The sequence below is a fragment of the Sarcophilus harrisii genome, chromosome 2, assembly GCF_902635505.1.
Source record: "Sarcophilus harrisii chromosome 2, mSarHar1.11, whole genome shotgun sequence".
Classification (NCBI taxonomy): domain Eukaryota; kingdom Metazoa; phylum Chordata; class Mammalia; order Dasyuromorphia; family Dasyuridae; genus Sarcophilus; species Sarcophilus harrisii.
In genome coordinates, this window is record NC_045427.1 from 463372157 (window position 1) to 463385954 (window position 13798).

Sequence of the window (13798 nt, forward strand, 5' to 3'; positions counted from 1 at the left end):
TTTTGAATGGTTATATTCCTCTGCACTCAATAGCAGGTTTATGAATCTCCCCCTTTCCTTTAAGTTTTAATTTAAATTGTTCCATTACATGTATCTGAAACTAATGACACCTGACAGGGTAATTAATGAGCACTGCCGTATAACTTTTTGTCAAGTTCAATCTTTTAAGTTAGATATTAGAACTCTTGATGCAAAATCTAGATGAAGGTAAGCCAGAAATTTTTCCCCAAAAAATTATCATTTACTGTAGCAAAGGACAAGTAAAAATGATAAAGGGATGATCTCTGTCATTGCTCTTCTGGTTAAGATGAGTCTTAACAACAAAAAAAGGGGGGGGTCTTTTATAAATCCTTCAGATGTTGGGTTTTATTTCTGTGCCCAGATTGTTAAGAGTACCAAAATATTTTTTTCTTCCTCTTTTCCAGCTCTGTGGGCTTAGCAAAAGCAGTTCTAGAAGCAATTAATGGATTCAACCTCTTTGGCAACCAGGTAAAAAAAATACCCCAGACTTTTTTTTTTTAAATTATGTTAATTTGAACTATATTTTCAATGAATTCTGGTTAGTCTTTAACAAATTATTTTCAGTCTAGTTAAAAGGATATCAAAAATTAGGTGGTAAATTCAACACAAACTTCAATGTGTGTAGATTTTTTGCTCTCTTTAAAAAAATAGATCAATAAATTCCATTTTTCTCATTATAGAACTCTTGTTTAATAAAATCAGCTATATTCTATATAAAGAGGTCTCATTTTCTTCACTTGATAGCTACTCTTCTCCTGTAGTCCACCTTTGTTCTTTTAGGATTTTTAAGTCTTTTAGAACTTTTCTTTCTTTTATATGGTTCACTTTTTATGTAGAATCCTGTTGTGGGTTACTTAAATAAGGTCACTCTTCCCTACTTTTCACATCTTTATTCCTACTTCTGATCTTTTGCTCTCCCTATCTAAATCCTGCACATTCTTTGAGACTCATTCTTTGACCTATTTCTCTCATACATTGTGTTGGCATTTTCTCATGTGTGGCCTGGGGATGCTTTTTTTCACAACTTCATTTGTATATGTCATCTTGGGGCAGGGAGGATATGATAAACATCTTCAGTGTGATATTTTAAAAGTATGAGAAGGATAATTTCTGGATAATTTGATCATCTTATTAATAATTCCAGAATTTTAAAAAAAAAGGTCAGTGGCACTAAAATGCCAAAAACTCTCATGTCAGCAGACTCATAGTTTATATGCCCTTGGAAGATGAGTGTTCCTAAGAGTAGCAATAAACTCTGATTGGTTAATACTTAATGAGAAGTGAACATTACAAGGAAAAGAGTGCTCCCTCCTATGAAGGGCTGAAATTGAAAGACAAAGAATTTATATCTCCCGCCCAAACCAGAGCTAGTTCAGTGGAGTAACAATACCCAGAATGAGAAGAATGTTAATCCGATTTTTTATCAGCCTTGGGCTTGAGGGAATGGGCAAAGAAATAGGGCATAGTAAAAAACAAGAACAACAACAACAACAAAAAAAAACTGGGATATCCCCAATTTTACGAATTGGTATTAATATGACAGAAGTAATAATTTTTTCTCTCATCAGCTATATGATAGACTTTCATGTAGAAAGAGGGTTTGTAATGACCGAGCTAACAACAAGGATACCTCAGAATCAGCCGGAGTTAGGATAAGCAAAAGTCTGTCTTTATTCTTGGTCTTAAACGCAGGATTGAACAGGATGGAAGCAGAATCTCTGACACCACCTTCCCCCTTGTCTACCATCAAAAGTGCGACCCTGGCTAGCTTTACTCCATCCCCAGTCCTTCCTACAATCCTCTGTACACCAATCATTGAGCCAATATGGATAGTGGAAAGGACCATTTTCCAAGCATATGTCCATAGATTATTGTCCAGTCAGTATTTAGCCTCAAGTGCTCAGCAGTCCTGACCTCAGTGCATTGAATTCAATAGTTTCAGCCCTCTACAAGGGTTAGACTTCTTTGAATTTAGAGGAATGGCTGAAAACTGTGGAGTTCCACTTAATAGTAGGAAATATTGTGTAACAATTAGAGGCATATCAAAGGGTAATGGATTATTTTGGGGAAAGTGCTAAAAGTGGAAGCTGAATGATACTTTGTCAAGCATGTTGGAGGAATACTGTTCAGGTACAGATTGGACAATATAGCATTTATCTTCTGTGATTCTTTATGACTATAAAGTCCTCTAAGACTGTGTTTTGGGAAGAGTGCTTTATGCCAACTAGATACTTTGTAAATATTTAATTGTAGAATCTCAGATTTGTAAGAGACCTCAGAAGACATCTGAACTAAATCCTTGTTGTTATGCAGATTCTGTGTGAATTGAATAACTGTAGCTTAACTTCAAACTGAAATAAAGCAGAATTGTTTATTCCTTTAACCAAGTAGCTGTCACATATTGCAAATAGAACAGATATCTTATAGTTTTACAATGTCCTTATCAGAGACAATCCTGGTTTTTACAAATTGCTTCCCATTTTTTGTTTCTCATATGGAAAATTGTGCAAAGTCCGAATTGGAAAATATATTTCTTCCCTATTCTCTGCTAATTAAAAATGCTCCCATAAACCATTAACTCATTAGAAAGTACATATGATAAGAAAGAATTCTGAGGACATAGCAGAATAGATCAGAAAATTCCAAGCTCTCCAGATTTCTCCTACAAAAAAAGACAAAAATAGGGTTTTAGGGTGAATGTAGAGTGAGTGAAAGTAAATAAGACTTGAAGCAGAATTGTAGTCCTCCAGGACAATCTAAGATGGAAGAAAGATACCAGGGTGGAGGGTTGGCCATTGTGAAGCATAAACACTTTCAGGTCCTCCTGACTTCAGGGCTGGTGCTCTATTGACTGTGCCACCTAACTGCCCCTGAAGAATATTTTTTTAAAAATATTAAAAACATTCCTAAAAAAACAATATTATGAAAAGATATCAATCAACTGAAAAAGAAGATCAAGAATCTTATGGAAGAAAATGACTCCTTGAAAACTAGAATTGAGCAAGGGGAAGTCAGTGAAGTGATAATAGACCAAGAAATAATAAAATATATATAGAATTAAAAAATAGAAGAGATATCTCATAAGAAAAACAACTGTTCTGGAGAACAGATGAAGAAGAGAAACTTAGAATAATAGACTACCTGAGACCTATGAAAAAAAAAAGAATCGTGGTAAAATAAAGAAAGTTGTCCTGAAGTGTTAGAACAAGCGGGGAAAATAGAACTAGGAAACAAATCTACTGATTACTACCTAAAAAAGATGATATAAGGAACCCCCTGGTCAAGGAGAGAATATTACAAGCAACAAGAAAAATACAAATCGAATACAGCAGAACGACAATTAGAATGACATGAGCCTTAACAGCAACTAAATTAATAGACTGCAGGTCTTAGAACACTATATATTGAAGAGCAAAAATAACTGGGGTTATGTCTTGAAAATATCATATGCAACAAAGTTAAGCATAATCCTGAACAACAACAAAAAGGATATTTTTGGATTGTCAGACTTTCAGCATTGAAAAAGATATGAAATTAATAGAAATATCCATGAGACATATAAGGTAAATTACTAATTTACTAATTACAAGGGACTCAATAAGGACAAACTGTTTATATTGTATACATGAGTGTTGGAATCCTTACAAAGTGTTAACTCATTAGAGTTGATAGAGACAATAATTATCTACATCCTACAAGGAGATGTTCTGGGCCAGAACTTGAAACAAGGTACTAAGTGGAACTGATAGAAACAATGCTTGTGTTCACACCTTTAGAGAGCTCTTATAAGCAAGAAGCTTTCAGGGCCAAAGAGCACTCTGGGAGGAAGGCCACAAGCCCACTCTTGAAGGCGGAGTCAGATTCATTCCATCTTCCACCTTTGTGCTGGCTGGAGGCTGAAGAAAGCAGAGGCAAAAGACAAGCTGCAAGAGCTCTTGGAACCAAGCAAAGAGAAAGGCCTCTAAGAAAGCTAACCGGGCCCAAGGAAAGAGATAAGAAATAAACGTTTAGATTTTATCAGCTGGCTGCATTTGAAGTGATTATTACTCTGAACTGAAACTAAGGCTGCCTCCAGAAAACCTCCCCAAGAAACCTGCTCCCAGAGAGAACCATCATATATTACAAAAAAGAAGAAAACATCACACATGGGACTATAAACCATATGTCTAATATGTCATTAGTAGTCAGGTAGTTAGAAAGAAAGGTTGGGGAAGAGCTGAGTATGCTGTGATTCTAAAAAGCAAAACCATGTAAGAAAAGGTAAAAAAGAGTAATTATTTTATACAAATAAGGTGTTTGAGGAAGAACTGACACAAAGGAACTCAATGGAGATGGAAAGCTGGTATTTCTGCAGTCTTACTCTTAATGGGAATGGGTTAAAGAGGGAACAATACATATATATTCAGAAGAGTATAAAAGTCTTCTAAATTCAGAAAGAAGACTATGATGTTATAGGTAGAAGAGAAAGGGTGAGGGAAGGATTTTTTTTAGGGAATCCTATTCACATCAGATCAGGGTTAAAGAAAACAATATATACATTTAGAAGTGAATAAAAGTCTTCTAAATCTTTAAAGAGATTTTTAAAAGTGAAGAATTAGGATTAGGAATGAGGGATATAGAAAAATGTGTAGATTAATGGGGATGGGAAAAAGGAGGAACTATATATATATATTTGGAAGACTATAAGTCTTCTAAATTCAGCTACAAACAAGAGACACAGATAAAGGGTGGGGGAGAAGATAAGGAACAGATCCTTGGAGGTGGAGTAGATTAAGTAATAGAAGGGCAAGGTAGTGGGTAGAAATAAAGCAAAGTTAGGAGAGATAGGAAATATAAGATGTATACAAACAAAATAAAAATTGAGTAGAATTTATTATGTAAATAAAAAGCAGGGGTAGTAAAAATGATCTCAAAGTTAAAGCTAAGATACCTAAATTTTACTTAATCAAAAGAGAAAAATAGGGAAACTCCACTTTATGTTAGTCATGTTAATTAATATAATATAATAGACTAAAGACTTTAAAATAGACAGTATAAGATTAGGATATTGCTGTGATAGAGAAAATGATGAGTTGATGGAATAAGAAAAATATGGAAAGACTTGGACTGATGGAGGACGGTATTTTCCAACTTCAGCAAAACAGAGACAAACAAGCATAGTATGATCTTACACAAATAATACATGTATATGTATATATATATGTGTGTGTGTGTGTTAGTTATGTATATGATTATGATATCTATGTATATGTAGGTATATTTGTGTATATATGTATAATGTATATAAGTATATTTGTGCTTATTTGTAGCCTTCTAGAAGTGAGGGGAGAAGGAATGGGAAAAAAAAGAATAAAGTAAAAAGTATACAGTAGAGAACAAAAGAAAACCTGTAAGGAAGCAAACAAAAGATGAACAGCTCAGAATACATATGTAGTATTTCTTTTATAGGTTTTTTGATTTAGAAATTTATTGCTTTATATTTTTTGAATCTTCTCTTATGTTCTGCTATGTACATGACAATTTGTTTTTTTTTTTTCCTACTTGATATTTGATTAAAACAAAAAAGGATAAAAAAGTACATAAAGTGCTTGTAATGTTTAAGTATCTCAATAATATAGTTATATGTTCTTGAAAAAGAAAGAAAGCTAATTAAAAGTCAATGGCTGAAAAAAATAGTGACATAAAAAAGAAAGTCCCATCCAAAGGAAGAACTAGACATCCTAATCAGAGTTATTTACTCCAAAGTATTCAGATAAAATTAAGTATTCTTAGTTATTTTAGAGAATAGTAGTACTGCAATTTGCAAGTTTTGATTCTATGCTTTTAAATTAAATGAATACAGAATTTTCAAAAGGGCAACTTCTGCTAGCTTCCTTAAGATGGTCTCTTAATTTCAAAATTAGAAGCCCATGAAAAATGCAGACGAAAAATAATTAAATAACTAATAAAGGAAATATTTTGCATTTGATTTTTTAATCCAAAAAGAAAACAATATCCCTTTAGAATATGTTCTTTTTGTGATTTCTTTTTGCATATGATAGGAAGAAAAAGCCATGGGATATTTTAAATTACTTATTGAACTTTTGAGGAATGTATCTATTTTATAGAATATAGTGAAAAGTATAGTGATTCCTAATAGGGCTTCTATCAATGAGTTTGGCTGTATTCAGAAGACTTGGCTCCAAAAATTACTGTATGACCTTGGTAAAGTCTGGTTCTTTCTGAGAGTGGTGGCTTGCACTACCTTCCTCATAGTGTTCTTTCTCTGGAGATAATTAGCATTTTCCATTGTGAGTCCTTTGGGATTGTCTTGTATTATTGTCTTGCTGAGAATAATTAAATCATTCAAAGTTATTCATCATACAATATTGCTGTTACTGTGTACAGTGTTTTGGTTCTGCTCATTTCACTTACCAACAACTAGGATACATATCTTACTTTTAATGATTTAAGTAATATCCCTTTATATGTGAAAGAACTTCTATTAAGGTACAAACTAAAAATAAAAAACTAATTTTGCAAAAACTTTGAACTACCATTTAGAAACATGGTTTTCTATTCTAGCCAGAATATATCCAGAAACTAGAAGATGAAAAACTTTATCTTTAAAGATAATTAGATATGTTTTAGAAATATGTACATATAGTATACACAGCTTCTCATTTTCATTTTTTCAAATTAATAAAGACATGAATTGAAGTAAAAAATTAAAATATAGTGACTAGTGAAGTTGTTTATGGCAAAGAAAATATTTGGCACTGTATAGTCATCTCTTTGATATTTTCATATCTAAACAGTAATTGGTGGTTTAAACTTGGTGATAATAATTTCAGTATATCAATTTAGTGAATCATAAAAATAATTCCTTTACAAGATAACATATAAAAATATTAATTTTCAGATATAATTTAGATGTCTTTTAGCTTACTAGAAATCTTCATTGTAAATTACCTTGAACATGGAATAATTTTAAACACAGAATAAGTCTATAATTATGAAAAATCAAATATTTACTCATTTTTAATAAGAATACATATAAGCCTTGTAAACTAACTAGAAATTGGGTAAAATAACAGACTTTTCCTTTTTGGCAGGTTTTTTAAGGCTATATCTGAACAAGACAAAATAAAATGGAGATTCAGGAATTGATTATACAGTTAATGTTATTAATATACAGCAACAAAGTAATTAATTAAAGGTAGAAATCCAAACTACTTTTTCATGTTGGTTAAATAAAGCAGGTATTTTTCCAATTTTCTAATTCTCTTCTTGCTTTTATACATACATACGCACACACACACACACACACACACACACACACAGAGTGGCTTGGTAATTTTTCTTTTTCAACAAATTTAAGAAGATGTTTGTTTTTAACTATAAACTAAGTATTGGCATAAAGTTAAAGTACCTGCTCCTAATGTATTTTTATCTACCTACCATCTTCCCAATAAGCCCATAGCATTCCTTCTCTATGCTTTTATTCATGGTGTAGTCTACCCTAGAATGGACTCTGTCTTCATTTCATCTTCCACTTTAATCAGATCACATCTCTATAAGAACTTGCTCATGGTACCACTATGTAAGATTTCTTGTCTACTTCAGTCAGCCCACAGTGACCTTTCTTCTGCCTATATATTCCGCCAGTAACATTTTTATTATTCATTTGTTATTTGTTATTTATTATTGTATTATATTTTATATTTTTATCATTAAATTAAGAAATGCTGTGTCTCTTACTTCCCACTTAAGTTATAATTCTGTACTATGTATAATACCAGAACAAATAGTAGTCTTCTTATATGCATTGTTTTATAGAAAGATCATCAGATTTGGAGTCAGATTTGAACTTGAGCTCCAGACCAAAACCCTATCACTTGTTATTTCTGTGAGTTCTTTACTTTCTCTGGGCCTCAGTTGCTTTATCTGTAAAACTAGGTATTTGGACCAAATGACCTCTAAGGTCTCTATCTTCTCCAGTTCTATAATCTTTTGAACATTTGTTTAACCTCCACCATATCAAGTACTGAAACTTGTTTTCAGTTTCAGGGTATTTTAGTTTCCAGGGTGAATGCTCTAAAAAGTACAGAATTAGTGTGAGATTCAAAAGCCAATATTCAGGTGGCATGAAATACCAAATACCTTCCTCCCTCTCCCAATATCTTTCTTGAAATTCATGTGGCCACTGTATTTTCATTTTATTTAGTATATTTATAATATATATACTTTTGCAGATAGTAGAAAAGAGTTTTAGCTATGATTTCTGATCAAAGACATTGATTTATCTAGATGATTATACTTTTTCATGTTTATATTGCAGTTGTATTAACTGTTTATATTGCAGTTATTTAAAGGATATAATAACTTTGGTTATTTTGTTAGCATAATTCTCTGTAAGAGATGAAGCCTCAGAGTTGTCTTAATTTACATTTCCCTTATTTTTAGTGATTTAGTGTATTGTTTCAAGTGATTATTATTAGCATGTATTTCTAATTTTGAGAAGCATTTGTTTGTCATTTGATCAGTCATCCATTAGGAAATGGGTTTTGCTTTTGTAGATTTATGTTAGTTCTTTATAAATCTTGGATATTCAATACTTATCAGTCATAATTAGTGGAAAGTTTTTCCTAAATGACTTTTCCTCTGTATTCTCTTCTTTTTCTTCATACACAAGTCCCACTTCATTTTATCAAAACAATTTTTTTCTTTTCTGTAAAACTAACTTTAAAAAAATTAAAGGTATTAACACTTTTAATATATAGGCACAGACTTAGGAGCACTGAATAACTCTCTAGTTCTCTGAGTTCTTAATTTCTTTGAAGAAATATTTTATAATTGAATCTATACTAGTTTTGATTGTAATTATTTAAGATAATTATTTTCTTCACAAGTTTTAAGTCTTTCTCTTTAAAAATTGGGAGATTTGGCTAACATCAAAATTGTAAATTTTTTCCTTATTTTTAATCAGATATTTTTTTTTATAGATAGGCAAAAACATAATTGTAGTTTTTCAATCACATTTTATGTTAAATTCTGTAAAATGTTCCTTTTGTCATTATGAATATATCAACTAAAATTTTGTAAACTGAAATTCATTTTTTACTTTTTATGAAGTGATAAATATTTTTAATTTGTCATCTTGTAATCAGAGAATTCTGACTTCATCTTAAATTGGGTAAATACTTCAGAGGCCATTTAATCTAGCCTCTAGCTTATGAGATTCCCCTCAGTAATATATCTAAGTAGTTATACAGCTTTTGCACAAAGACCATTCCAGAGAGGAATCCATTCTCTCTGGAGGCAGCATATTCCCTGTATAGGTTGTTTCAATTGTTTGAAAAGTTTTCCTTATTTTGAAGCTAAATCTGCTTCTCATTTTCTAACCTTTGGGGAAAAAAAAGTTCTGGCCCTCATGATTCATACAGAGTTTAATCCTTTTTTCCACCTGATAAGCTTCTGGTATTTGAAGAACTGTTTCTTCCCTCCTAAGTCTTATCTTTGTGTAGATAAACATCAACATTTCCTTCTGTCCCTCATATGGTATGAGGCAAGATCACAGAGATTTAGAATCAGGAAAAAGGAGGTGTTCAGATTCTACTTTTGACACTTAATTCTTTTGGGTTAATCACTATCCTTTCAGTTTCTGGAAAGTAATTAGGTAGTGCAGTAAATAGTCCCTGGCCTGGAGAAAGAAAGACTTTTCTTCCTGAGTTCAAATTTGGCCTCAAATATTAAATCTATGTCTCATTTTTCTCATCTGTAAAATGAGCTGGAGAAGGAAATGTCAAACCACTTCAATATCTTTGCTGAGAAAACTCCAAAAGGGGTACAAAAGAGCCAGACACTCCTGAAAAACAACTAAACAGCAAAAATAAAAATCCCTTACACTTTCAGTTTCTTCATCTGTAAGATTGGAATATAAATAAATAAAACATCTTCCTCACAGGTTTTTAAAATAAAATTTAAAGAGATAAAATATAAAAAATACTTTGCAAAATGTAAAACACTTTAAAAATATTTTTATATGCCCTAAAATGTCTTTGCCATCCTAGCTGTTTTCCTCTGCATGTTTTCTAGTTTATTTTTATACTATTCAGAGCCAATATAATACTCAAATTTGGTCTTAGCAGGATAGAATATAATAAAGATTATCCAGTTCTTTATACACTCTGTGTGTGTGTGTGTGTGTGTGTGTGTGTGTATAATTGAAAAAAGTATATATATTTTTTTCGATCATCAAAAATCCACTTTTTCTGACTCTGAATCTCCTTTTCCCTCATCCCCAACTGAAGACAAAAGAAAAACAAAATCATTGATACAAACATGAATAGGAAAGCAAAATAAATTTTGGCACTGGCCATCTCACATCATTTATTCATTTTGAACTTAATAGTTCACAGAACCCCAAGATATTTTTCATTCAAAATGCTTTCTAGAAATCTTATCCCCCTATAAGGTTTTAAACTAACATGAGAATTTACATTTGTATCTAATTAGATTCAGTCCATTGTTCAAGCTTCTTTGATCATTTTGTTTTCCATGACTATCAATTTGCATGTTAGTTATTCACTAATGAGTGAATATATATTCACTAATGAGTGAATATAACCTAAAGATATAAAACCTTTATCTCATCAACCATTTAAGAGGGAATGATTATAGCCTGGGGTTTTGGGGCAGAGCAACTGAGGTAGACCTTTATCTCATCATTCTAACTAAAGACTTTCTTCCAAGTTTTTATAAGAGTCATTAATGATAGTTCTTGGGGGACTGGGAATTAAATCAGACCTAAATTCTTATATAATAGTCATTAATAATTACTTGTTAATTGACTTCTAAATATGTTATCATCAAGCTTATTTTCCTCCATAATATGAAAAAAAATTTAAGTGCACTACTAAAATTTAGAAAAACTGTAGTATTTGCTTGATATATTCTAGTGAGGTTCTCAAAAAAGAAAACAAGTTTATTCTGCCATAATTTCTCCTTGTAGATTCTGTCCTCTCCACTTCCTTTTCTAGATGTTTTTTAAATTGGTATATAATACCTCATAGAATTGTGCAAAGTATCAAAGTCAATTTCCCTGACCTATTGTTAGTGATTTTATTCTTTAAAAAAATCAATTTAGTATTTACCCTTTGTGTGGGACAAAGACCAGTGACTCAAATAAATCAAGGAGGGTTCTAAGGTAAAAGCAGAAAGGAATTTTATTATGATCTTGAGAAAAAGGGCTTATCCCTCCCAACAAACAATTAGATGAGGAGAGGCCAGACCCAGTTAACAGGTAAGGATTATATATGGGTCTAGGGTAACACTCCTTATAGGCTAGATCTTTGCCCTGATTAGTCAGGACAAATGACCTCACATTTTAAGTCATAAATGAGGAAAAACTTCTAACCCAACCACATCCTTAGGATTACTCAATTACCTTATATGGAAGTTTCAATGCCAGAGTGGCCCTACCTTAGTGTCTCAAAGAAAAGGTCCCACTCCTAGTAAACCATGTGATTTCTGGAGAAAGAAACTTGGCCCTGGGGCATAGCTGATTCCCACTCACTCTTTAGAACACTGTCTCCATCTTGTTGTAATGCCAGAGAAACTGAGCAAGACAGAGATTAGAGACCAATTCAATAGTTTATTAAATGGAGAGATATACTGGGACCAATGGATCCATGTTTGGTTCCAGAGCTGGAAGAGACTATCATCTCAAAGAATCCAGCCCTAAGTATCAGAAGCCAAGCTTTTTTATAGGATGACATAATGGGGGAGGTACCTGGATGGGGATAACCTAATGGGAGGAAGCACCTAGGATGACACAATGGAGGGAGGTTACTGATATTCTAATGACATCTCAAATGGATAAACCTTTATCCTGTCAAGCATTTTTTTTTTTTAATAGCCTTTTATTTACAGGATATATACATGGGTAACTTTACAGCATTAACAATTGCCAAACCTCTTGTTCCAATTTTTCACCTCTTACCCCCCCATCCCCTCCCCAGATGACAGGATGACCAGTAGATGTTAAATATATTAAAATATAAATTAGATACACAGTAAGTATACATGACCAAAACGTTATTTTGCTGTACAAAAAGGATCAGACTCTGAAATATTGTACAATTAGCTTGTGAAGGAAATAAAAAATGCAGGTGTGCAAAAATATAGGGATTGGGAATTCAATGTAATGGTTTTTAGTCATCTCCCAGAGTTCTTTTTCTGGGTATAGCTAGTTCAGTTCATTACTGCTCCATTAGAAATGATTTGGTTGATCTCGTTGCTGAGGATGGCCAGGTCCATCAGAACTGGTCATCATATAGTATTGTTGTTGAAGTATATAATGATCTCCTGGTCCTGCTCATTTCACTCAGCATCAGTTCGTGTAAGTCTCTCCAGGCCTTTCTGAAATCATCCTGTTGGTCATTTCTTACAGAACAGTAATATTCCATAATTTTCATATACCACAATTTATTCAGCCATTCTCCAACTGATGGACATCCATTCAGTTTCCAGTTTCTAGCCACTACAAAAAGGGCTGCCACAAACATTCGTGCACATACAGGTCCCTTTCCCTTCTTTATAATCTCTTTGGGATATAATCCCAGTAGTAACACTGCTGGATCAAAGGGTATGCACAGTTTGATAACTTTTTGAGCATAGTTCCAAACTACTCTCCAAAATGGTTGGATTCGTTCACAACTCCACCAACAATGCATCAATGTCCCAGTTTTCCCACATCCCCTCCAACAATCATCATTATTTTTTCCTGTCATCTTAGCCAATCTGACAGGTGTGTAGTGGTATCTTAGAGTTGTCTTAATTTGCATTTCTCTGATTAATAATGACTTGGAGCATCTTTTCATATGACTAGAAATAGTTTCAATTTCTTCATCTGAGAATTGTCTGTTCATATCCTTTGACCATTTTTCAATTGGAGAATGGCTTGATTTTTTATAAATTAGAGTTAATTCTCTATATATTTTGGAAATGAGGCCTTTATCAGAACCTTTTGACTGTAAAAATATTTTCCCAGTTTGTTGCTTCCCTTCTAATCTTGTCTGCATTAGTTTTGTTTGTACAAAAACTTTTCAGTTTGGTATAATCAAAATTTTCTATTTTGTGATCAGTAATGATCTCTAGTTCTGCTTTGGTCATAAAGACCTTCCCCTTCCACAGGTCTGAGAGGTAAACTATCCTGTGTTCCTCTAATTTATTAATAATTTCATTCTTTATGCCTAGGTCATGAACCCATTTTGACCTTATCTTGGTGTATGGCGTTAAGTATGGATCAATGCCTAGTTTCTGCCATATTAGTTTCCAATTTTCCCAGCAATTTTTATCAAACAGTAAGTTCTTATCCCAAAAGCTGGGATCTTTGGGTTTGTCAAAGACTAGGTTGCTATATTTGTTGACTGTTTTATCCCTCTGTCAAGCATTAAGAAGGAATGTCTATAACCTAAAGATATAAAACCTTTATCTCATCAACCATTTAAGAGGGAATGATTATAGCCTGGGGTTTTGGGGCAGAGCAACTGAGGTAGACCTTTATCTCATCAGACATTAAGAGGGAAAGGTTATAACCTGAGGCAGAATAACTAAATAGGACAATTAGGGAAACTAGGTCTGGACATCAAAAGGGAACTTTGGCACAACATTGTGAGGTATCTTTTATAGTTCACTTCACCTTCATTTGTTCTGAACTTCTCTCTTAATAAATTTTCAGAGATTACTGACAGTGATTCAATATTCGCATTTGCCAATTCTCACAGTACCTTAA

The 13798-nt window shown here is 32.6% G+C and overlaps 1 protein-coding gene across 6 annotated transcripts in view; it reads left to right on the forward strand.

Moving 5' to 3' along the window:
* PHKB (phosphorylase kinase regulatory subunit beta) overlaps window positions 1-13798 on the forward strand; it is a 254816-nt gene that overhangs the window by 115122 nt on the left and 125896 nt on the right. For all 6 annotated transcript variants that reach the window (XM_031954432.1, XM_031954430.1, XM_031954428.1 and 3 more), the window contains one exon: window positions 426-489. In XM_031954432.1, the coding sequence (XP_031810292.1) occupies window positions 426-489 (64 nt within the window). The remainder of the gene's footprint in view (window positions 1-425; window positions 490-13798) is intronic.